The following is a 26,683-nucleotide window of genomic DNA, read 5'->3' on the forward strand; positions in this document are numbered from 1 at the left end:
CAGCAGTGGTGGGCGACACAATTGAAATCATTATCAGATAGGCCTTTTTTCACTTACTTATTACATTTCCCTGCATGGCCACAGGATTCACTTAGCTCGGGAACCACGTCTGTCAACCTGAGGCGGGAGTTCCGTGGCCATTGCTCCAGCTGATTACTTGAGAGCATCAAATGCACAGCGAAAGATCCCTCCTGACAGATGATCACTTTCCTCAGTCCATTTCCAGCACAGATTCTGCAGGCTGCCAGTGTTTCCAGTAAAGTCTCCATCCAATGTCACCTCACTGGAAGAATTCTCTCGCCATTGACAGAATGCTTCTGTCATCTGTACTTCACCTGCCAGCTATTCCATCAACATGGATGCCAGTATACTGTCTCACCTTGGTCCTCAGAATCACACCGGATCTGTCCAGGTCGGCAAAATTCCAGCCGTTGTCTTCGGTCCCCCCCACAAACTCACTTCCCCAGCTACCGACTCCATACCTCTCCCAGGCAACTGTGAGGCTGAACCAGACTGTTCCCAACCTTGGTGTCCTATTTGACCTGGAGGTGAGCTTCTGACCACATATCCCCGCCATCACCAAGACCGCCTACTTCCAACTCCGTAACATCACCCGACTCCACCCCTGCCTCAGCCTATCTGCTACTGAAACCCTCACCCAAGCTGTAAATACCTTCTCAGGTACAGTGGCATCAGTCACTCCTGTAAGTGCATGTCCCTTATGTACTACAGTCGACACACACTGCCCAATATTTACCTACATACTAGTGTAACCCAGGGGTCTGATCTGAACTGGATATTTGTGTCTTTCAGATGTACCCCCACATGCCTCAAATCCTTTTGAGGGTGCACCATGAAAACAGCTCTCGAGACAAGGCCAGATACGAATCTTTAAGCTGCTTTATGTCACAGCAGGTTATGATCGAACTCACCTAATTGAATCAGTACAAGAAGTGTAAAGTGCTACACATGGGAAGAAAAAGAAAGAATGAGCATTCTGAGACATAAGCACTCTATGAATGGTATGGAATTAGCGAAGGGTGAAGTTGAAAGTGATCAAGTAGTCACAGTTGACTTTGGTGGTCAACATGTCCAATCACTGGAAAGCAGTAATCAAAAAAGCAAATTGAATGCTGCACTATACAGCCAAAATAGTACATTTGAAGGCAGTTGTGCTCCAGTTGTTTAGCATTTTGATAAACCCATATAAAATCGCATCACCAAGACACAAGGGGGAGATTCAAGGCCCGTAGGAGGTGCAGAGAAAAAACACAAGACTGATCTCCACGATCAGAGGAATGAATTATGGAAAAAGTCTGCAGAAAGTCAGGCTTTTCAGCCCTGTAAAGAGGTGACTGAGAAGTAACCTTATTGCAGTATAAAAGTTGGTGAACAGGTGTAAATCTGGAACACTTCAAATTGAACTGTGACAGTAGAGCAAAGGAACACACTAGCGAAAGGCAGAATAAGGGCCAAAGTCAGGAACATCTTCCTCATGAGAGATTAACATATGCAATGGACATCCAGGACAGTGGAGGCAAACATCCTGGAATTATGGAACAGTCGGATGCTGTGATGAGTGGGGTTGGCTGGGGGGGTTTGGTCTTCTGGATTGATGAGTCAAGATGGGCAAAATTGCCTTTTCTATCCATATTTATCTTACGGTACTGGAGGGGCTAAACCAGAGGATGGGTCACCCCAGGTTACCATCACTTATCTTTCAATTATTTTCTAGTAGAGAAAGTGACTGCACTCCGAAGCAGTCAGAAACATACCTGTCAGCAAAGTCGGGGGCAAACTTATTTTCGACTGATTGCATATTTTAATTTCAGTTTTAAATGTTTCTAAAAGTCCTGACGCTACCAGAATAAAGAAGATTGATTGATTTCAAATTATCCATGTGATCCAGGCACACAGGTTGCAAAGCTCTGGAGGTGCTGGACTTTGCATGCTCCATATTCTGTGATATGTGTCGGACCTCGGTATCCAGATAGTGAAACATATTGGCCCGTAACTTGCGGCGAAGCAAAGGCGTTCGTTGCTGGCCCAGAAATAAGCTTTGCACAAAGATCCCGCAATCTCTGTGACGAGAAGTTTGGGTTTTCCGATGGGTAATTCAAATCAACGCTCGTTAATGGGGATTCCCAGCGAAGAGCTGCTGTGACGGCAACAAGCTGTCTAAGTAGCCAATCAAAACGCAGAATTCTCACAGACCGCAAACCAGGAAGTGGGTAAGCACCTTTGATTCTAAACTTTTTTTTTAATGTTAGAGGGAGCAAAACAAAGATTGGGGCTCTTAGATGGGGAAAAGGCAAACCTGAAATTTTTTTTTTTTTTTTTGAAGTTTCTCAATTTTTTTTTTTTTTTTTTTTTTTTTTTTTAATTAAAATGAATAAATTTGACAGTTCACAAAATTAAAATGAGTTTTTCAGGGCCATAACATTTTGTTTTGCAGTCAATACGCTGTTAAAACCCCAGTTACACCTAATCCAAAAGGGCCCAACTTTTAATGGGGTATTTAACAGCAGTATTACTGCAGAAGAGCCAAAGTTTGTCAGTTTCCATGATTTGACAGATTACACTGATTGCCCGGGGGGGGGGGGGCGAAAGCGAGGCAGCGCAGCCTGTGGAGGAGCAGTGAATGACTGACCGCAACTTCAGGATTTCCACGTTAGGCTGGGCAAGGGCTAAATCCTGAAGTTGCAGTCAGTTTCAAAGACTGAATGATGCCGAATGCTGCCAGTTCGTGGTCATCAGGACCGCAAATTCCGGGCCATTTGATATGCAACAGTAAACCTCTCACAGTCTTGTCTGGTCCAGAGTAGAAGAGAGCCCTTTCCTCAAACCCCCAGACTAAAGGCAGCAGAATAATTATTTAAACTTTGATACAATTGCCCCACTATTGACATTTGAAATGATACATGTCCTGCTTCACACTACCTCCCCACTAGTTCCAAAGAAACTCTTTTGTAGTCCCCATGAACAGTTCAATTGTGATCTCCACATCGCAGGGGTTGTCATAGTTCATCAAGAAACACAAGAATTCATCCAGGTTGCACATCCCATTGTGGTTTTTAAAATTACTTTAACATTTAGGGTTTGTCAATAAACAAGAATACTTTTGTTTTCACAAGTATTCCCCACACAGCAAATTCCCCATCTCAACTCAGCTGACGGGCAACTTTTAGGGGTGTGTGGCAGTTCAATCTTTAACCTACTGAATGGGACGGATCATCAGAAGTCTAAATATGGTATATGGCCCGAAAGTACTGATACTGCTTCAGACACAGGGACCAGGCCCTTGCTGCCTGAGCTCAAAGAGTGAATGGTATCTTACACACTTAACCAGAGGCTACTGTCAGCTCGAGAAATACAATGAATACAGCATTTGTGTCAGTGAGCGAGAAACAAAACCCTCAAGCGATGGGCACGAACATCAAAGAAAGAGATAGACAAAAAGAGGGAAACACACAAGGAGGGGGGGACACAGATTTTGTTTTGGGAAGAGGAAAGGGGAGAAAAAAAACATGAAAAAAGAGAGACAAAGACAAAGAGATGTGATCAAGATCCCCCAATTAGATCAATGAGGAAAATACACGGCCAAATCCACATCCAACCACTCCAGTACACGTTACTGCTGAATAGCAGTGACAAATTTAACGCAACTTTGCAACCCAGATATACATCACTTTTCAAAAACAAATGCACAACTACACATGGTTAAACATTGCACTATTTTAGTTTTGCACAAAATAGCGAGTATATACTTTGCTTTCAAAGTTTACAGCACATTCAGAATCCAGATTTTAATGCGATCGAGTTGAACCTACCCAACATTAAATATTACTGTAATACACTTGTAGTCTAGCAAAGCACGACACCAGTCAGCCTTGATAACTTCAACCTCTGAACTCGTCAATCTCAGGCAAATGACCACAATCAGGGACATTTGCTCCTAACGGTCTATAATACCTCAAGTTTGAATGGGAACTCCAATGTGCACACGTATAACATTGTGACCCACAGCTCCTGCAAGGAATCCAACTGTTGTATTAACACTGCTTTTATACTGTGTTTTTGGTGTCAATGAGGCACCTTTTTGGCTAGAGACTCATCAGCGCACTGTCAGCAAAGAAAATTGCAAGAACAGCCAAAAATAAAATGCTGAAAATATAAGAGTGAAAATGCGACGCAGCATCTACAAAATGACAGGTCAGCATTTCAATACCGACCCTTTACCGGAACTCCAGTTCGAGGGTCTTCACCCGAAAGGTTAACCGGTCTGTTCTTTTCTTCAGATGCTGATGGAACAGCTGTGCATTGAGCATTTCCTGTTTTTTTTGGGATCAGCATCAAATAAAAATAGCAGGTGCAGAGCTAAACCAAAAGGGATGAGCCTTTAAAGTTAAAAGCAAACTGCTGGCTTGGCGTAACATCAATCACATTTTGATGATTAAGGAAACTAACTATCTTGCCCCAGCGGTGGGAGGCTAGCCAGCAGTGTTTCATGCATAAACTTCAATAAACATGCGAGATGTTAGCCCCAACTCTACAATAATGCAAGCAGGCACTGAAAATGTAGCGCTGCACTTGCATTCCTGTCAACACTGAGCCAACACCATCATCCCATTGAAATACAAAAGTACTACAGTATTAAGGCACTCGTTCATCGCTTCACAGTACTAGCTATGGGATTTAATAGCGTGCAAGGATACTATTCATCTTTTTTTATCTTTCACTTCAAAAGAAAGTTATGGAGAAGATGCGAGGAGAAGAGGAGAGAGGGAGAAGAGGAGAGGGAGAGGGAGAGGGAGAAGAGGGAGAGGGAGAAGAGGGAGAGGGAGAAGAGGGAGAGGGAGAAGAGGGAGAGGGAGAAGAGGGAGGAGGAGGAGAGGGAGAGGAGAGGGAGAGGAGAGGGAGAGGAGAGGGAGAGGAGAGGGAGAGGAGAGGGAGAGGAGAGGGAGAGGAGAGGGAGAGGAGAGGGAGAGGAGAGGGAGAGGAGAGGGAGAGGAGAGGGAGAGGAGAGGGAGAGGGAGAGGGAGAGGGAGAGGGAGAGGGAGAGGGAGAGGGAGAGGGAGAGGGAGAGGGAGAGGGAGAGGAGAGGGAGAGGAGAGGGAGAGGAGAGGGAGAGGAGAGGGAGAGGAGAGGGAGGGGGAGAGGAGAGGGAGAGGAGAGGGAGAGGAGGAGGAGGACGACGGAGGCGAAGGAGGAAAAAAAGAGAAAAAGGAAAAAGCAAAAAGACTTGCATTTCTATAGCGCCTTTCACGACCACAAGACATCTCAAAGCGCTTTACAGCCAATGAAGTACTTGTGAAGTGGAGTCACTGTTGTAATGTGGGAAACACGGCAGCCAATGGCACACAGCAAGATCCCACTAACATCAATGTGATCATGACCAGATAATCTGTTTTTGTTTGTTGAGCGATAAATATTGGCCAGGACACCAGGGATAACTCCCCTGCTCTTCTTTGAAATAGTGCTGTGGGATCTTTTACATCCACCTGAGAGAGCAGACGGGGCCTCGGTTTAACGTCTCATCTGAAAGACGGCACCTCCAACAGTGCAGCACTCCCTCCGCACTGCACTGGAGTGTCAGCCTAGCTTTATGTGCTCAACTCCCTGGAGTGGGGCTTGAACCCACAACCTTCTGTGGGTGTGCTACCAACTGAGGCACTGGCTGACACCCAATATCCACAAGCATAGTGAACTTGTTCTTCAAACTCAAAGGCCTTATAGCTTTAAGTGATTGCTTTCACTAGTGCTGCGATTGCTCCAACTTCATTGCATTCTTTAATTTTCTCCAATTAAATAGCAAAAGAAGGAGCAAGAAAAGTATCTGCCTGCAAAACCGGGAATTACCAGTACAAATGGTGCAGAAGGGACGAGTGGGTTTTCATCCCTTGGAATCCAATTGCCCAGGGCATTCCGAGACACTTGTAAGTCAAACTGGTTGCACACTTCGGATTTTCTCCCACACTCTGCAATTGTGTAGCGTTAGCCCAGGCAGCGGTTCCAGCACATGGAGTCAGGAGAAGACACTCAATACACAAGCAAGTCCCTCCATGCCCCAGTGTAACAACGGAAATTTAAAAACAAAACTAGAAGTATTAACAGTTTTAATTTGGGCCTAAGAATTTCTAAATTAAATATATATCTAGTCTTCTCATTTCTGAGAATTTTCTTCTTCCCGCCTCTCCTGAAGCTCTTCCTTACTAAATCTCTGTAGAGTTGTTCGAGCATGGGATGCTTTGCCATAGAGAGCTGGTTGAGGCAGAGACCATTACAGCTTTTAAGGGAAAAGTGGATATACAGGGCTATAGGTAGAGAGCTGAGCAGAGCAGTGGGATTAGCTTTGGATTGCTCCAAAGGACCTACACAGACACAAAGGGCCAAATGGTCGTCTCCTGTGCTGTGGCTCAGTGGCAGCACTCTCGTCTGAGTCAGAAGGGCGTGTGTTCAAGTTCCACTCCAGAAACTTCAGCACAAAATCCAGGCTGGCACCTCAGTGCTGCACTGTTGGAGGTGCCATTAAACCGAGGCCCCGTCTGTTCTCTCAGGTGGGTAAAAGATCCCATGGCACTGTTTCGAAGAGGAGCAGGGGAGTTATCCCCGGTGTCCTGGCCAATATTTATCCCTCAACCATCAATAAAACCAATTATCTGGTTATTATCGCATTGCTGTTTGTGGGAGCAGATTGGCTGCCGTGTTTCCTACATTACAACAACGACTACATTTGAAAAGTACTTCATTGGCTGTAAAGTGCTTCGGGACATCCCAAGGCTGTGAAAGGTGCTATACAAATGCAAGTTCTTATTTATTCTCTGTGCTGCAAACTTCTATGATACTTTGGAGAGTTTGACGTCAGTGCTCTCCAAAAACCTTGGGGTAGATTTTCCTGAAGCTGTCGGGAAGGAGGCGGGACTACAACTTTCGGCTTTTAGTCCCGCCTACATAGACGTCCGGCCCATCCGCGCGATTTTCCCTTGATTGACCTTGTTAAAAGCCCGCCCAGCGGGCTCAGCAGGCCAATTAAGGGCCACCCGGCAACAGGTGACGTCACAGACTGAAATTTCATCTGTCAAGAGTTTTTGACAGATGAAATATCAGTGTTTCACAGCTGTTTGAAGCTGTCAAACACTGAGTCTGAGTTCTAACCTGAGTCCTTCTACGCAGACTCAGTTAGAACTGTCACCGGCACTGTAAGCTGAAGGCTGTCACTTTTGACAGATCGCAGCCATTCGGCTTTCAGTTCCGGCTGAGTGATGGACTCCCAAAACCTACAGGAAGAAAGGCTGTTAAGGTAAGTACAGGTAATTTAAACTTCTTTACACACTTTAGACACACCAAACACATTTACCTTTGCACTCATGCACACATCACTCACCTGAACACCGACATCTCGACCCCTCCAAGTCCTTCAACCTGACGGCCCAACTCCTCTAACCTGGCGTGGTTTGGAGCCATCGGGAATCCCACACGACAACCTTCAAAATAGGGATTAGGCTAAAAACTGCCTGTTAACTACCTGTTAACAGGCAGTTCATTGGCACTAATCCCTTCCCGCCTCGGGTCGGCGGGTCCCTTTGCGGGGCGGGTACCCGCCGCCCCTGAAACTTACGTGGAGCGGGGTTTTGGGTGGGATGGTGTCGGGATCCCCGAATTCGGGATTTTCCCCCCCCCCCACACACCTGAAACCCCACCCGATGGCTCCAGGAAAATCTAGGCCCTTGTTTTTAAAATCAATCACCCCCTGGTGTCCATAGGTTTTAGTGGGATAAACAGCACAGGACCAAGTGCAGGTTTGCCATAGGAGCATTTCCAAATCACCATGACTTGAGATACTGAGCTTTTAGACTGTCGGGGTGAATGAGCAAAGCCCATTCTGGGTGTACACTGTACAATACGGTACCCATAAATCTTTGCCATCCGTAATATAAACAAAACGCCAGCCATTTCACCAGTTTAAAATATACAGCTGCACAAACATTACAGAGAGGCCACGCTGTTGGCGATAATCTCACCAGGTGTCAGAGACTCCACCAGGGTACAGTTTGTATTGAATACCAGAATGTACATTTATAGAATACTTGTTACTCAGCGTGCGGTCAGTGTGGATAGGTGGCACACCCGCTGCCAACAGCACACTATAATAAATAGGTGGTTGATGTAAGAAAAAGGAGACTTACCATCAAGTAACTTTAAAGTAAGCTTTAAGTAACTTATAAACACACTATATACAAGAGAGGTCTTTACCATGCCTCTGGTAGAAGCCTCTTACAATACTGAACAGACCAGTATTTATACCAGTCCAACAGGAAGTGACATATGACAGGAAGTGAGGTATGTACACAGTTCATAGTTCACAGTTCACAGGAAGTGATGACATAACTTCCCGGAAGTTATTATTTTTATCACATTCTTCCCTCCTGCAGGATTAGGAGGCTGTGGTCTACCTTTTGGTTCGCAGCCGCCGAACAAGGAAGAGTCGCACCCGTTTGGATTCCCGTCGTAGAGGGTCGCTGGTCCGCTTACATGCGGTTGGCCATTGGTCAGAGTCTGTGTGGCCTGGATTGCCCCGTGAAGGGTCGGGGAGATCATGGCTTCGAGTACGAGCCCCAATAGGTTCAAAGTCGGACTGCCTCTGTTCAGAGGGAGGTGCAGAGCTGGTCTGTGGCGGATCAGTACTTTCATGCGCGGTACTGGGAGGGTCGCAACCTTGAGCACGGGGTTCTACCGGCACCAAGCTAGTTGGTGTCCGATCAGGATCCTGGAGAGGGGTACCCGATAGGTCCCAAGAGTTTCCTGGTGAAATGCCATCACCCGATGTCCCACTAGGTCCTGGTGGGCAGGGAGCCAGATCCCGTAATGATACGGTAGATTCTCGGCCGTCGGAATATCGTATGTTTGCATAGGTGGGGTTGGCATCGGTTAGTTCGACCTCGTCTACAAGAGGGTCATTTTTAGACATCCGAACGTATCTTCGGAGTAATACAGGTCCAGGAGTAGTTAGCCATGACGGGAGTGATGTCCCATGAGATGAGCGACGCTGGAATCCAAAGAACCGCTCATGAGGTGTAGTATTTGTGGCTGTAGAAAGCAGGGACCGTATAGAGTGCAATGCATCCGGAAGCACTGTTTCCCATTGCTGGTCTGGTAGGCCCCGAGATCTTAAAGCGAGACGTACGGAATTCCAGATGATACCGTTATACCTCTCTACCTGCCCATTTCCGATGGGATGGTATGGTGTTGTTTTGCTTGTAGCAATTCCCCGTTCTGAGAGGTAGTCCTTGAGTTCCCTTGACATAAAGGATGGACCCCGATCTGAGTGAATATAAGCCGGCATGCCACAGAGAGAAAATACCTGCTCAAGGCAGCAGATTACTGTGGACGCCAGCATATTGGAGCAGGGGAAGGCAAACGGAAAACGTGAATATTCGTCGATCATGGTGAGCAAATATGTGTTCCGAGTTGAAGAGGGCACTGGGCCCTTAAAATCGATGCTAAGTCGTTGCATCGGTTGGGTTGCATGTATGAGTATACCATCTGAGGGGCGGAAGAACTGAGGTTTTAATTCCGCACAAAGCCGGCATTCTGAGCATATTTTTTTTACATCTCCAGTGGAAAAAGGGAGATTCCGTGATCGTACGAAATGTAGCATGCGCGTAACGCCAGGATGACACAAACCATTGTGGACATCCATGAGAGTGGAGGATGACATAGTGGAGCAGAATGCCCGTGTGAGGGTGTCCGGGGCCACATTCTCCTTGCCAGGCCGATAGAGAATGGTATAACCAAAAGAGGCCAGTTCCATCCTCCAAAGTTGTATTTTATTATTCTTAATTTTGGTTCGTTTTCGATTATCGAGCATGAAGGCGACTGATCGTTGGTCCGTGATCAATGTAAAGTGCTGGCGAGCTAGAAAATGGTTCCACTTCCGTACTGCCTCTATGATGGCTGTGGCTTCTTTCTCAACCGGAGGATAATGTAGCTCGGCAGCTTGTAAGGTCCTGGACATAAATGCTACAGGACGACCTTCCTGATTCAGAGTAGCCGAGATCGCCACCTCCGAGGCATCACATTCAACCACGAAAGGGAGATTCTCATCAATGGAGTGAAGAGCCGCTTTCTCCAACTGTTTTTTGAGAAGGTTAAAGGCTGCAACAGCCGCTGTTCCCAGTGGAAATGATCTAGCATGCAGCAAGGGTTGGATTTTGTCCGAAAAATGAGGAATCCATTTAGCGTAGTATGCAAACAGACCGAGAGCCCGACGTAAAGAAGCCGGATTCTTAGGTGACGGGAGCTCTTGGAGCGGGCGAAGTCTTTCTGGGTCTGGCTTAATGATACCATTGCCTACGCAGTAGCCAAGGATGTTGATGGTCGGTTGCGACTCAACAGATTTGGATTCATTCAGGGTCAAATTACGGCGATGGAGGGCATCCCGAAATTTTTGGAGGTTGGAGTCGTGTTCCTGTTGATCGTGACCTGCAATGGTAATGTTATCAAGATAGGGAAAAGTGTCCCTTAGGTTTTCCTGCTTAACCAGGCCATCCATTGCCCGTTGAAAGACAGCCACTCCATTAGTAACCCCAAATGGGAGGCGACAAAATTGGTACAGCCGTCCATTAGCCTCAAAGGCTGTGTACTGCTTATCTGAGACCTTCAAGGGTAACTGATGATAGGCACTTTTTAAATCGTAAGTTGAGAACACTTTGTATTCGGCCAGTTTATTAACCATATCATCAATGCGTGGCAATGGGTAGGCGTCCAAGTCGGTATATTGATTGATGGTTTGCGAATAATCGATGCATAGTCGCTGTTTGTGAGGTTTTAGAGGGTTCTTGACAATGACGACTTGAGCCCACCAGGGCGACGAACATGGTTCAATGATATCCTCTGCTAGAAGTCGAGAGATTTCAGCCGCAATAAAAGATTGGTCTTCCTGATTAAAGCGCCGCGATTTCGTTATTATCGGTTCGCATTGAGGCGGAATACTGGCAAATAATGAGGGTTCATCAAGTGAAGCTGCTGATAATGCACAAAATGGTAATTTAGACGGTATATTAGAAATAGTAAGTCCGGGTTTGGATCCACCAAACTCAATGGTGAGTTTCTTATGCTGTTTTTGGAAGTCCAGCCCTAAGAGGAGATCACTACATAAGTCCTTGAGCACCGAAAGTCGGGTGGAGGGATACATACGACCATGAAGTGTCATATCAACAACACAAAAGCCGGAGATTCTGGTATTAAGTGATGACTGGGCCATCGCAATTGCCTGGTCCGATGGGAAGACATGTAGTTTCAATTTCGCAACAATCTGTTCCTTAATGAAACTATCAGTACTTCCTGAGTCAATTAAGGCATCTAAGGTATGCCCTTTAATTGAAATTTTTGTGGCTGCATGAGACAGGTTCTGTGGGCAAGCAGCTGTAATTGGTGTCGTTGCACAGAGAGTGGCTAAAACTCTCGGTGTGCTTCTTCGGGAGAGAGCTTGAGAGGAAGCTTGATAGGTCCTAGCTGGAGCATCTTGATAGGCCCTAATTGGGGCAGTTCGGTAGGCCTTAGCTGGATTGGCCCTCGTAGAGGCCCTTGATAGGCAAACTTTAGCAAAGTGTCCTTTTTTCCCGCAATAACTGCAGATTGCATTGCGAGCAGGGCAGGTTTTCCTAGGGTGAAAAGCATCTCCACAAAAGAAGCATTCCTTCCTAGATTGCCAAGAGGCTGCTAAAGTGGGGTCGTCCTCCTCTTCTTCATCAGAATTATATTCCCCCATGATAGGGTTCACCTGAGACCGCTTGAATTGTCTGGTTGCAGCTACAGCAGCAGATCGAGATCTGGGCAGCTGATAGAGGTCTGCATTTCTCTTTGCCAAATCCAGTGAACAAGCTAGGTCAAAAGCTTTTTGTAGCTCAAGTGTTTTACTTTCTAGTAGACGCTGGCGTATAAATGGAGAGGCAATCCCGCAGATGAAAGCATCACGAATCATTTCTTGGCGGTACAGCTCAGCGGAGGCTGCCTGAAAGTTACAATCTACGCTGAGCCTGCGAAGTTCTTGCAGGAATTCGTCAATTGATTCCCCTGGCCCTTGTCGGGCTGTGGCCAGTAGATGTCTAGCATAGACCTCATTTGGGGTCTTCGCATACAGTTTCTTAAGTGCCCGAATCACCTCTTCGTAATTATCCCATTCATCAACATATTCGAACACTTTTGGGGTCACATAATTGACAAGTATCTTCAATTTAGCAGGAGCATCCGCTTTACATTCATCCAGAAAATTCTCAAAAGTACGATACCAATGCTTCCATACCCTGCCAGCTGCTGGTGTATTCGGGTCCAAGTCCAGACGAATAGGTCTAAGGATTTTCTCCATGATGGGTGGTTCCCTGGATCCTTAACTTCCGAGTTTGTCTGAAGGTCTAGTATTTGTCAGTGTAAATATTAAGTTACTTAAATTGATGTAAGAAAAAGGAGACTTACCATCAAGTAACTTTAAAGTAAGCTTTAAGTAACTTATAAACACACTATATACAAGAGAGGTCTTTACCATGCCTCTGGTAGAAGCCTCTTACAATACTGAACAGACCAGTATTTATACCAGTCCAACAGGAAGTGACATATGACAGGAAGTGAGGTATGTACACAGTTCACAGGAAGAGATGACATAACTTCCCGGAAGTTATCATTTTTATCACAGTGGTGAACTTCACATTTCCAACAACACCCAAGACCCAATTTCTTGCAAGGCACTAGAGAAGAGATTGGAGGCATGGAAATAGAGATTAATACAGTAAAAGAGAGGAGGGGGGGGGGAAAAAAAGAGTAGTACGTGCATGTTGCGGATCTCCGCTTCAGTACCGCTATCCCTAGACCCAATATAAAAGTCTCTTCTACGTAGCACAGCAACCACCGCAAACCCAATCTACTACTGGGAAATTCTACAGCTACTACAATAGTATTACTCTACAATCAAATCACACGAGAACAAAACATGCACCCAGGCTGCCCAATAGCACATGCGGAACAGAGGCCCTCTGTCCCAACTGGATACCAGCATCAGTTCTGGGACTAGTGCTCAGTGTTGGGAAGGAGAGCCAACAGTTCCCTGCCAGGACTTCAGATTAGAAACAGAAATGATCTGCTCACCCCATGGCCAGTGTGCCTCCCATCGGCCCCCCTCTTGGCTGAAGGCCGCTGCATGATGGTGAGCAGGTGCTGCTGGGAAATAAAGGAGGAGAAAAAGTCAGAGATTCAAATGAAGTACGAATGAAATGTCCATCTCTTGCACGCAGGAAAGGACATGCAGTGTTTGAAGAGGGAGTGTCAACATCAGGAACACCTTTGAACAGCAGCCATCTTGCATCTACCTTTCCCGTCACCTCCAACTCCTCCAGTAGTCCTTCTGATTCCTCCCCCGCCCCCCCATACCCTACTTCTCCTGAAACAAAAGACGTATGGTGGAGTACAGTTCCATAGTCACTGCCCTGATGTCATTATTCATACGAAAAGCTTGGACAATGATTGTCAGCCTATTTAACAATCATAGCCAAGATCGTGCCCCTGCCACAGATTCACACATTCCAGTGGGAGTCAATGGATAGCGAGCGGGACCCTCACTGGTTTTTGTTTTCCTGGTCCAAGTACGCAGAGCTCAACTGTAGTGTTTTACCATGAAGATCAGCTTACTTAATACAGATCAGAGACTTCCCTGCTCTGTATGGCTGGCTACACACCAGTGCCACTTGACAACCTTCGTTCAAGAATCAGTTAAATATGCGGTTAACTTCCACACCCTTTTGATTTTTTCTGACCATTTATTTATTTTTCAATATTGAGAGATGCAATATAATCTAAATGGCAAGGACACCTCCGTTCAGTGTCTGGATACTTGGCTTTGTAAATAGGGGCATTGAATACAAAAACAAGGAAGTCCTGCTAAACCTTTACCTGCTAAATCTCTGGTTAGGCCTCAGCTAGAGTATTATGTTCAATTCTGGGCATCGCACTTTAGGAAGGATGTCAAGGCCCTCGAGAGGATACAGAGGTGGTTTACAAGGATGATACCAGGAATGAGGGAGTTCAGTTATGTGGAGAGATTGGAGAAACTGAGATCGTTCTTATATATTTTGACTAAAACTATGAAAGTCAATAACTTGATCAAGAATACAGACCCCAAAAGTTCCTTTAAGCTGTTTCACTCATCCTTTGTTTCTCTAATGCCTTTTCACAGTCTGACTATCATCCAACACTTTCACCTTTTCCCATCTGTTCACAGGATATGAAATTCATTAGAAGGCTCTATAGTACTAGTCGTTAGCATCAGATGACTGTCTGTTGTTTTCCCCTCTATTTTGGGTAGTCCTGTGTAGGGGCATTCTTGCATTCAAGGACACCCTCAAAGCCTCCTTGAAAAAGTGTAACATCCCCACCGACACCTGGGAATCCCTGGCCCAATACTGCACAAAGTGGAGGAGAAGCATCCGGGAAGGCGCCGAACACCTCAAGTCTCTTCGCCGGGAGCAAGCGGAAGCCAAGCAAGGAGCGCACATCAACCCAAGCACCCAACCCACCCGCCCCTTCAACCATCGTCTGCCCCACCTGTGACAGAGACTGTAGGTCCCGCATTGGACTCATCAGTCGCCTGCGAACCCATTTTTAATGTGGAAGCAAGTCATCCTCGGTTCCGAGGGACTGCCTAAGAAGAAGATTCCTTTTTATTTTTTGAGTTCTCACACAGGGTCTCCAATTGAAACGTGAACCTGTCTTTTCAGACCCTGGCACAGCTGTACAGCATTTTCTGTTTATGTTCAAGGTGTCAACAAAGTTTTAATGCTTTTTAATTGTGTCCCCATTTTGTTCACCCTCTTGAGGCCCTCTCATCGGTGGTCAATTCCGAGTGGAGAAGTGGGGGCAGCCTAGGCCCTAGAGGAGTCCCGAACTCCCCAGAGTCACCAGCCATGCATCAATACAGTCAGTCAGCCAGCCAGAGACGTGCTCCAAGCGCTGGCTATTCCGGATTTATTCATTAGAGTTGCACAACACAATACATGTTTTATGTGCTTGTGTATTCAGAGGAAGGGGTAACATTATGAAACTCAGGATGAGGGTTACTCTCTGTAATTGACATTTATTCACCATTTTAAATTTTATTGCTCAATAACAGCATACATCATAATACGCAACACTAATCCAGTTTATTTTAAACTGATTTTGTCTTTGAAAGATCCTACATTCGAGTACAATTGTCAGAGTTTTGCCGAAGCAGAAATATGAAGTAGCTTGCTGGTCCCATCATCCTAACTCCAACAACTGCAAGAGGTTATCCGGAAAATTCCCAAAGTGGCTGTGGGGCTCTCTTAAAACAATGGTTTCATTGCAACAACCAGAAAGCAGCATGCAGCAGACATTTAGTGTCAGGCACAGCCCTGCTACTGATTATTACAAGGTCATATCTTCGGAGAATTGAGCGACTTGACACTGGCACGGAGCAGGGATGTGGGCCAACTCATCTCAGAGTAAATCCAGGAAAGATGGTTAAAAAAAGATAAGTGGGCTGAACGAAGTAAAATTCAGCTGGAAATATTTGAAAGTCACAGTGGATCTAATTACCAATGTATTTGCAACCCTTTCAAAAAAAGGCAAACTCAAAATAATGAAGGAGGAGGTCAGACCCTCAGTATCTAACTCAATAAAATATAAATGAGATATTGATTTCCAACATGCAAACAATGAAACTTTGTTTTCTTAAATCTGACTTCTCTTCCGGCCCATTCAGTGGGGCTCGCATGTAAATCAACCCACGGCCTTTCTACTTGGTGGCTACTACTACTGGTGATTGTTCCACTCAAACTCCGCTCAAATACACCATCCAACACATTCTCCCTCCTCATTGTATTAAAATCAAGAACTCCGCTCAAATACACCATCCAACACATTCTCCCGCCTCATTGTATTAAAATCAAGAATCGTTGCACCATTTCTAATTTCATTCTTGTCTAGGACCTCAAAGCCGTGGAACTGCACAGCTCCTCTAGTCTTTCCCTTCCTCTTACAATTTAAAAGCTTTTAAAACTTGACCTTGGTGTCACTTGGATCACTATTTCTCACCGATCCTACTCTCTTCATTTTGGCAGTATCGTGTACTGTGGGCCTTTGTCCTATACTTGCGTTTCTCAATAAAAAAAAGCCCCTTGCCCTGATCAACCATACATGGCATTCATGGTTTTACTACTTTAGACACATAGTAACTTACATTTAAACTTTGAATGGCCAATAGAAACATTATTTTATTCTCTTGGTAACCACCATTTCTTTCTCCTCCGGATATGGGTTCCGAATTAGTGCACATTATTGTGAGACACTGCAATCTGTATTGGAATATTTGCTAGATTACTTATGGTATGGTCCTCTTCATTGTCTCAATACAAGTCAATCCTCACATACAAATGAATGCTTCATTACCCAGCAGGGGAAAACACATGGGGCACTGTCCATTAGGACTCTCGGTCACTTCTGTTCTTTTTTCTTGCCCACACCATAGCTCTTTCAGCAGAGACCCAGCCGGGAACAAGAGAATAAAAGCATATTTGAAGTGGTTGGAAGCTCCAAGCCAGAAAGAAACCAAGAAATAGGTAGAGAAGGAGCTGGACTGCAGTAAAAGAGCGAGCAATGCCAAGCTGGCAATCTACAGTAACATTATTCCTCATTCCTTCAACCTCCACATACCAATGAATTATATCCAAGTAGCACAAAAACTGGAGGTGGGAATTCTATGTCCGAAATGCTGAGGCCAGCTTAGAATGTAGCTGTGCCAAAGGCATTTGTCATTTTGAACTGTCAAATCAAGACAATGACACTCAGTGAAAGCATGCATTTTACTCCAAGGCAGTGTTGAGAAAATGCTCTACACAATTGCCCATGACATGGGCGCAGCAGTAGTTGAATGGACTCGGAGTTACCTTGGTATTACATTACATAATATTTACAGCACAGAAACAGGCCATTCAGCCCAACTGATCTATGTCAGTGTTTATTCTCCACACGAGCCTCCTCCCACCCTACTTCATCTAACCCCATCAACATATCCTTCTATTCCTTTCTCCCTCATGTGCTTAGCTAGCTTCCCCTTAAATGAGTCTATGTTAGTCGCTTCAACTACTCCTAGTGGTGGGGAGTTCCACATTCTAACCATTCTCTAGGTAAAGAAGTTCTCCTGAATTCCCTATTGGATTTATTAGTGATTATCTTGTATTTATGGCCCCTAGTTCTGGTCTCCCTTGCAAGTGGAAACATCTTCTCTATGTCTACCCTATCAAACCCTTTCATAATCTTAAAGAGCTCTATCAGGTCACATCTCAGTCTTCTCTTTTCTAGAGAAAAGAGCCCCAACCTGTTCAATCTTTCCTGATAGTTAGAACCTCTCAGTTCAGGTATTATTCTAGTAAATCTTTTTTTGCACCTTCTGCAGTGTCTCTAAATCCTTTTCAGAATATGGAGACTAGAACTGTTCACAGTATTCCAAGTGTGGTCTAACCAAGGTTCTATACAAGTTTAACATAACTTCTGCTTTTCAGTTCTATTCTCTAGAAATGAACCCCAGTGCTTTGTTTGCTTTTTTATGGCCTTGAGCTTGTGTCGCTACCTTTTAGTGATATGTGTATCTGTACCCACAGATCCCTCTGCTCCTCTGCCCCATTTAAACATTTATTTTCTAAGGATTATGTGGCCTCCTAATTCTTCCTACCAAAATCTACCACCGCACACTTATCGGTATTGAAGTTGATTTGCCAATTACATGCCCATTCTGCAAGTTTATGAATGCCTTCCTGTATTTTGTCGCAGTCCTTCTCTGTATTAACTACCCTCCCCAATTTGGCGTCATCTGCAAATTTTGAAATTGTACTTTAATTCCCAAGTCCAAATTGTTTATGTAAATGGTGAACAACAGTGATCCCAGCACTGATCCCTGTGGAACACCACTTCCCACCTTTTGCCAGTCTGAGCAACTACCTTTAACCCCTACTCTCGGTTTTCTGTTTTGTAGCCAGTTTGCTATCCATTCTGCTGCTTGCCCCCTCAATCCACATGTTCTGACCTTAGTCATGAGTCTACTATGCGGTACCATAGCGAAGGCCTTTTGGAAATCCCCAAATATATTATGTCTACTGCATTACCCTTGTCTACCCCCTCTGTTACTTGGTAGTTCCTGATCAACAAGAAAAAAAACACGAGAGATACATTCTACAATCTATTTTTCCGAGCTCAGTTTAGTATTGGGTTTATCCAAGGTTTTGTTCCCATAGGAAACAAACAGTTGCCTGGACTAAACTTTTATTCTATCTACATAAAATACTAATGCTCTGCGATCAACAAAGTGGTACTTGGATATCAGAAGCATGTGCGGAGAAGCAGAATTTCATCATGGCTATTTCAAGAGACCAATAAAATTTACCAACTATTTTAGGCAAAAAATGTTCTTCGTGCTGAAAAATAAAGTACAAGCATGATAGTATAAAGTTCACTAACTCTTGTGCAGAAATAATAGGACTAGGGGGAAATAGACTTAACTGTACATACTAGACCACACATTAGTTCATAGACTCACCAATGTCTCAGATGGTTAAGACAGTGTTGTTGTTGAGTCTTACAGAGCCAGGAACTCCCTAGTTCAATTCCCAGTCTTTGATGAATGCTGGCAGTAGCAGCACTACAATTGCCTTAGTGCCCAGCGGCAGGGAAGAGGTGAAGAGTAAAACAACCAGGATACCTGCTCCTGATCACAATCCAGTGATCCTTGCTGGACATACACGTGTGGACATTGGGTTAGGAGAAGATAGGTCTTAAACTATGATGCCTGCCAACTCCCCACTGTCTCTCAAGTGTAGTCATCGTCGACAACGACTTGTATTTATATAGTGCCTTTAACATAGTAAAATGTCCCAAGCCGCTTCAGGAGTATTACAAGACCAAAAATTTGAGCCACATAAGGAGAAATTAGGGCAGGTGACCAAAAGCTTGGTCAAAGAGGTGGGTTTTAAGGAGCATCTTAAAAGGAGGAAAGAGAGGTAGAGAGGCGGAGGAGTTTAGGCAGGGAATTCCAGAGCTTAGGGCCTAGGCAACAGAAAGTACGGCCACCAATGATAGAGCGATTATAATCGGGGTGCTCAAGAGGGCAGAAATAGGGGAGCACAGATATCTCGGGGGGTTGTGGGGCTGGAAGAGATTACAGAGATAGGAAGGGGCGAGGCCATGGAGGGATTTGAAAATAAGGATGAGAATTTTGAAATTGAGGTGTTGCATAACTGGGAACCAATGTAGGTCAGCGAGCACAGGGGTGATGGGTGAACAGGACTAGGTACGAGTTAGGACATGGGCAGCCGAGTTTTGGATGACCTCAAGTTTACGTGGGGTAGAACGTGGGAGGCCAGCCAGGAGTGTGTTGGAATAATCAAGTCTAGAGGTAACAAAGGCATGGATGAGGGTTTCAGCAGCGGATGAGGTGAGGCAAGGGTGGAGACGGGCGATGTTACGGAGATGGAAATAGGCGTTCTTAGTTATGCCGCGGCGGTGTGGTCGGAAGCTCATTTCAGGGTCAAATATGACACCAAGGTTGTGAACAGTGTGGTTCAGCCTCAGACAGATGTTAGGGAGAGGGATGGAGTTGGTGGCTAGGGAACAGAGTTTGTGGCGGGGACTGAAAACAATGGCTTCGGTCTTCCCAATATTTAATCGGAGGAAACTTCTGCTCATCCAGAACTGGATGACGGACAAGCAGTCTGACAATTTAGAGACCGTGAAGGGGTCGAGAGAAGTGGTAGTGAGGTGGAGCTGGGTGTCGTCAGCGTACATGTGGAAACTGGCGCTGTGTTTTCGGATGATGTCGCCAAGGGGCAACATGTAGATGAGAACTAGGAGGGGGCCAAGGATAGATCCTTGGGGGACACCAGAGGTAACGATGTGGGAGCGGGAAGAGAAGCCATTGTAGGTGATTCTCTGACTACGATTAAATAGATAAATATAGAACCAGGCAAGTGCAGTCCCACCCAGCTGGATGACACTGGAGGCATTGGAGAAGGATGGAGTGGTCAACCATATCAAAGGCTGCAGACAGGTCGAGAAGGACAAGGAGGGATAGTTTACCTTTGCTACAGTCACAAATTATGTCATTTGTGACTTTGATGAGAGCCGTTTCGGTTCTGTGGCAGGGGCGGAAACCTGATTGGAGGGATTCAAAAATGGAGTTGCGGGAAAGATGGGTACGGATTTGGGAGGCAACATGTTCAAGGAATTGAGAGGAAAGGGAGGTTGGAGATGGGGCGGTAGTTTGCAAGGACAGACGGGTCAAAGGTTGTTTTTTTGAGGAGAGAGGTGATGACAGCAGATTTGAGGGAGAGGAGGACAGTACCTGAGGAGAGAGAACTGTTAACAATGTCAGCTAACATGGGAGCCAGAAAAGGAAGTTGGGTGGTCAGCAGTTTGGTGGGAATAGGGTCGAGGGAGCAGGAACAAGATGAGCATGGAGAGGACATGAGGGGAGATCAGAGAGAAACTGGAGAAAGATGAGAGTTCAGGGCTCGGGCAGGGGGGAAGCTTAGAAGAAGTTTGGCCCAGTGGGCTAAGGGAAGGAAGGGAAGTGGCAAAGGCAGCGGAACAGATTGTCTCAATCTTAGAGACAAGTCCATGAGCTCCTCACACTTGTTGATGGAGGAGACAGGGGAGAGGGGTTTAAGAAGATGGTTAGCAGTAGAGAATAGAAGCTGGGGTTTATCTTTGCATTCCAGGATGATTCTGGAATGGTGAGCAATTTTGGCAGACGAGAGCAGGACCCGATAATGTTTTATGTGGTCCAGCCAGGTCTGGCAGTGACTGGCTAAACCAGTTGTCCGTCATATCTGTTCAAGTCTGCGTCCCTTGGACTTAAGGGAGCGAAGATGAGGGCCATACCAGGAGGAATGGCCAGGGAGAGAGAGTGTAATTGTTTTAATAGGGACTGGTGCATCAAAGGTGGTGGTGAGGGTGTGGTTGAGCAGATCAGTAGCTATTGGAAAGGACACCCCCTTCCAAAGAGAGAGTTTGGCTGTGACAGAGTTATGGAAAAGACACCAAAATGCAGCAAATCACTAAAGAATAAATGAGGTTATAATTGAAATGCATCACTTCTACATCTGAAGCTCACCGAGTGGGGCATCCACAGGTGTCAAACCCACCCCATTCATGTGGTCTGAAATCTATGGCTTACCAGTTATACAACTAACGTTAGAATAATGTTGCGTTTTCAATTAATTCAATTTGCTTCAGATTCAGATTCTTCCCGCTCCCTCAACACCAACGCCCCCCCCGCCCCCCCACACTCTCCACCCACCCCCAAACCAGATTTCACAGACATGAATATTACTGCCTTTGGCTTTATTTGCAGACAGACAGACCCGTTTCCACAAGCAAACAGACTGTGACAAGGATAGACCCCCCCTCATTGCCGAACACCCAAATCGTTACAGGATTAATAGTACTGGAGATGCACAGCCTCTCTCTCAACCCCCTCCCAAAAGAAAAAGACAATCTGATAATGCAGCGGGCAGGTTTACTGTGCAGCCACATGATGCAAACCAGAACTGCACAAAGTCCCCACACAGGTAGTTCCTAAGCACCCTCATCACATGGAGCCAAGTCACCTTGGGCCAGTCTTGCACACTAAGCAGAAGTACTTTGGAACCAGAGAAAATCACAGCTCAGAAAGAAACTAACTAGCCCATTGCGCCTTGTTAGAGAATCCAAAACTAATCCCACTGCTCCGCTCTCTCCCAATAGTCCTGCATCTTCCTCTGCTGAAAATATTTATCCAATTTTCTCTTAAAAGGTGATATGGTCTCTGCTTCAACTACTCCCTGTGGCAAAGCATTAGGCAACAGCCCTTCACATGATTTCTCCTAACCTGTCTCGTTACTCTCGGTGATGGTTTTAAATTGATGACCCTTTATCACTGACTCCCTAACCAGAGGAAATAGTCTGAAAACTCTTCATAACTTTAAAAACCTCTATTAAATCTTCTCTTAGCCTTCACTGCTCCAGGGGAAATGGTCTCAATTTCCTACTTATAACTATAGTGCCTCATCCTGATGAATACAACTAAAAGTGTCCAGCATATAATGTCCTTTGTATAAGAGGGCACCCAAAATTGCACACAGTACTCCAAATGTGGCCTAACCAATGTTTTGTACAAGTTTATTGTGTCTTTACTCTTGTACCCCATGTCCCTATTTATAAAACCCAAAATGCTATTACTCTTTTTTATGGCTTTATCAGCCGGCATGCAAACTTTCAGGGAATTATATATTTGAATCCCTAGATCTCTGTCCTAGATCACAGCCTTTAACATCTTTCCATTAAGTTTATACTCACATTCTTCGTTTTTGCTCCCACAATGTATTACCTTGTAGGAATCGACCGATCCCTAACTGAAGCACTGAGGTCGAGTCAGTTCAATAAATCAACCGAATTTAATTAAACAAGCGAACAAAACAAAAGCATGCAGGAGCAACAGCAAACAGGTCTTTACAACAGCTTGTTACACGAGGTCTGAACAAGGGACCTCCCACTCTCTGACGACATGACGTTTCCCGCCGTTCGGGGCATCACGTGACCAACGTGATGACGTCATCGCGTTGTTTCAGGACTTTTACAGAAAGCTTATTTACACACAGCAAACAAACATAGATGCTGTAACATTGGGTTAAAGACAGTTATGCATTTGTACAGGAGTCCATTGGTGGTTTTGCCACAACCTCACACTTAGTCAGAATACATTGCATCTGCCACCTGTCTGCCCATTTGACCAACATTCTTGGTACTTCTTTGTTGACGCTGTACCAGACTTCTCACTGGAGGAATGGTGCACAGTAATGTAAAGTAATGAGATAACCAACTAAACAAATTAAGAATGCCAAGCATTAAAAATGGCAACCTTTACGTGAAAGTGTAGGCTGTGTGAATTAGTCAGAACAACAAAATGCCCCAATAATATACAAGCATCTACAGAAAAAACAAAGAGATGACTTTTGAAATGTTAGAAGTATTTTTTTTCCATAATTTGTAACCTAGCTCTGATGTTTATAAGATGTGGACTCTTACTTTGAAGGGTTTGCATCCTTCAGTGGTTCCCCCCCACCCCACCGCAATGATCTTCCAAGTCACATATCATCTGCAAAAGGTCAGGTAGCCTCCAAGCTTCTGCCAATGCCTCTTCAAAATCAGCCAAGAAGTGCATAACAGAAGCCTAGAACAACTCTTCTTCCCTGCAAGGACACGTCTCCCTATGTTAACGTGGTCAAGAAGAGAAGCTCAATGTAGTGAAGAACTGAAATCAGTGATCCTGTACCCTGCAGCGTCACCTGTTGGTGTTCCATTACACGGTGCCAGGTCAGTGCTTGGCATGCATGTTTAGTCAGGTGCATTTTGCAACAGTTTTTAGTTGCAGCTGAAAGTTGCAGGTTTGAATAAAAATCAAAAAGTCTCCAAATTTCTTAGCTGGGAAGTCAATGTAAATATTTGGATCTATGGTTGCTCACTCCTCTAACACAAAGGCAAGTGCCAGAAAAAGTACAACATTTCAATGGTGATGCATTGGTGTTCAGACACCATATATACCTCGTATACCTTTTGTCTCTTTTACTTCTTTTGTCCGATCGCAGCCCTGCCTTCGATCTATTTTCTTTTCTTTCCAGTTTTGAAGAAGGGTTCGACCCGAAACGTCAACTCAAATTTCTCTCCATGGATGTTGCCTGACCTGCTGAGTTTTTCCAGCATTTTCTGTTGTTATTTCGGATTTCCAACATCTGCAGTATTTTGCTATCATCAAGTGGCTCGCTTGATTACTCATTCCTGTGAGCAAGTGACTGACCTCCCCCAACAAATGACAGCCAGGCTGAGCTCAGGAACTGTGTGTGGGGAATCACAAGGGCTAACTGCCACATGTTGCACCATTGAGCCGCCAATCATCTATCCACTGCTTCATAAACTTGGCAACTACTAGGCGCATTAGGCCCATTGGAGCCAGGCAACTTCTGGAAATCTTACTGCACGAGTCAGCAAGCATCGTTTAACCAGACCACACTACTTGTAAAAAAAAAAATAGGGACTATGATGGTGATGGTTTAACAATTAAAAATGTGTCAAACAGGCACAACAGAAAGGAGTAAACTGGACTAGTCGTGTACAGTAAGTCCATACTGAATGCGCTTCAAAACAGCCATGAGCACCCAGAGTTCGCTGGTGCACATTTAGCTGTATAGTCAGCAACATTTCAAATCATTAATGCAGTTAATTGGAGTCACGGCTGAACAAGTTATCACAGAGAACCTTGCGTCAGGGTGACCCAACACGGCAGGACACCGGTCAGCAAGTACAGCAGAAGAGCCTTTGCTCGGGCTCAGTACTGTCTGTATCAGGGATGTAACAAATCCAGTTTGGAGAGGGAGGTGGCCTTCAAATCTTTGCAGATTTCACTTGCTTTTTTAAAGTCAAGCAATGGGTGTTCAGAGAGAGCAAGAGGAGTTTAAAATGATAAAGGGATTCAATAGGATAGATAGAGAAACCATTTCCTCTGGTGGGGGAACCCAGAACAAGAGGCATAATCTTAAAAATTAGTGCTAGGCCATTTAGGAGTGAAATCAGTGGAAATCTGGAATGCTCTCTTCCCATAAGGCTGTGGATGCTGGGTCAATTGAATTTTTCAAAACGGAGATCAATAGATTTTTGTTAGGTAAGGGCATCAAGGTATATGGATCAAAGGTAGGTAAATGGAATTAAGGTGCAGATCAGCCATGATCTGATTGAATGGCGAACAGGCTCGAGGGGCTGAATGGCCTACTCCTGTTCCTAAGAACAAACTTGATGAGCAGAATGAATTGGGGGGCTGGAACAAGGTATCAATAATAAATCCTGAAACACAACATAAGTAACATCATGACAACATAACCAACTGAATCTTGGAACACCCAAACTTTGATCTCACCAAAAGGCCAAATGTCAAGCAGCGATCTCAACACCACCTGTACTAAGTAACTTAATATCGACCAGTTCAACTGATGCTGAATTTGCTATCACTTTTTTAAAGCACACACTGGTAAGGCAATCCCCCAGAGAGGGGCAAGAGCAGGAGAATCAAACAGAAAAAAAAATTACCACTACATGGATTTTAGCAAGGCTTTTGACAAGTTCCCACAGGGCAGATTGGTCAGAAAAGTAAAAGCCCATGGGATCCAAGGGAAAGTGGCAAGTTGGGTCCAAAATTGGCTCAGTGGCAGGAAGCAAAGGGTAATGGTCGACTGCTGACTGGAAAACTGTTTCCAGTGGGGTTCCGCAGGGCTCAGTACAGGTCCCTTGCTTTTTGTGGTATACATCAATGATTTAAACTTCAATGTAGGGGGCATGATTAAGAAGTTTGCAGATGATACAAAAATTGGCCATGTGGTTGATAGTGAGGAAGAAAGCTGTAGGCTGCAGGAAGATATCAATGGACTGGTCAGGTGGGCAGAAAAGTGGCAAACGGAATTCAATCTGGAGAAGTGTGAGGTAATGCATTTGGGGAGAGCTAACAAGGCAAGGGAATACACAATAAATGGTAGGATACTGAGAAGTGTAGAGGAACAGAGGGACCTTAGAGTGTATGTCCACAGATCCCTGAAGGTAGCAGGACAGATAAGGTGGTTAAGAAGGCATACGGAATGCTTGCCTTTATTAGCCAAGGCATAGAATACAAGAGCAGGGAGGTTATGCTTGAACTGTATAAAACACTAGTTAGGCCTCAGCTAGAGTACCGTGTACAGTCCTGGTCACCACATTACAGGAAAGATGTGACTGCACTGGAGAGGGTACAGAGATGATTTGAGGATGTTGCCAGGACTGGGGAATTTTAGCTATGAGGAAAGATTGGATAGGCTGGGGTTGTTTTCTTTGGAACAGAGGAGGCGATTGGGGGCTTGATTGAGGTGTATAAAATGATGAGGGGCCTAGATAAAGTGGCTAGGAAAGACCTATTTCCCCTAGCAGAGAGGTCAAAAACCAGGGGGGCACAGATTTAAAGTAATTGGTAGAAGGATTAGAGGGGAGTTGAGGAGAACTTTTTTCACCCAGTAGGTGGTGGGTGTCTGGAACTCACTGCTGAAAGGCTGGTAGAGGCAGAAACCCTCATCACATTTAAAAAGTACTTGGATATACACTTGAAGTGCCGTAGCCTACATGGCTACGGACCAAGAGCTGGAAAGTGGGATTTCGACTGGCACAGACATGATGGGTCGAATGGCCTCCTTCTGTGCCATAAATTTCTATGATTCTATGATTTATTTTTCTTTTCTCCTTCGTCCTCTCCATTTTTGTCAACATATAAGCTCGGAGCAATCCTCAACACCTTCAAAAGACCTACTGTGTGTCACGCTCCATTATTACTGGCCTTAAGGTAAGCTGTCACAAACTGTATAAGTTTGTTCAAAACAAACAACATTGTGACAGACTGGATTGGAGGACCAGTTCACAGCCACTGCCAAGCACCCACGGGAACAGTAGCATAGTGGTAATGTCACTGGGCTAGTAATCCAGAGGCCTGGACTAATGATCCGGAGATGCAAGCTCGAATCCCACCACGGCAGCTGTGGATATTTAAATTCAGTTAATTAAATAAATCTGGAATAAAAAG

At 45.0% G+C, this 26,683-nt stretch overlaps 1 protein-coding gene across 5 annotated transcripts in view; it reads right to left on the minus strand.

Annotated features, from left to right (window-relative positions):
* The window catches only part of LOC147104527 (oxysterol-binding protein 2-like), a 461,946-nt gene that overhangs the window by 413,103 nt on the left and 22,160 nt on the right, over positions 1-26,683 (minus strand). For 2 of the 5 annotated variants that reach the window (XM_085961904.1, XM_085961900.1), the window contains exon 2: positions 13,141-13,209. The exons of 1 other annotated variant lie outside the window; for it this stretch is intronic. In XM_085961904.1, the coding sequence (XP_085818030.1) occupies positions 13,141-13,209 (69 nt within the window). Of the gene's footprint in view, positions 1-13,140; positions 13,213-26,683 lie in introns of all 5 variants that reach the window. 2 more of the 5 variants (XM_085961901.1, XM_085961899.1) reach the window with 1 other exon arrangement.

This window comes from Somniosus microcephalus, chromosome 19, assembly GCF_052327205.1.
Source record: "Somniosus microcephalus isolate GS21.2 chromosome 19, FLI_Smic_1.0, whole genome shotgun sequence".
NCBI lineage: Eukaryota > Metazoa > Chordata > Chondrichthyes > Squaliformes > Somniosidae > Somniosus > Somniosus microcephalus.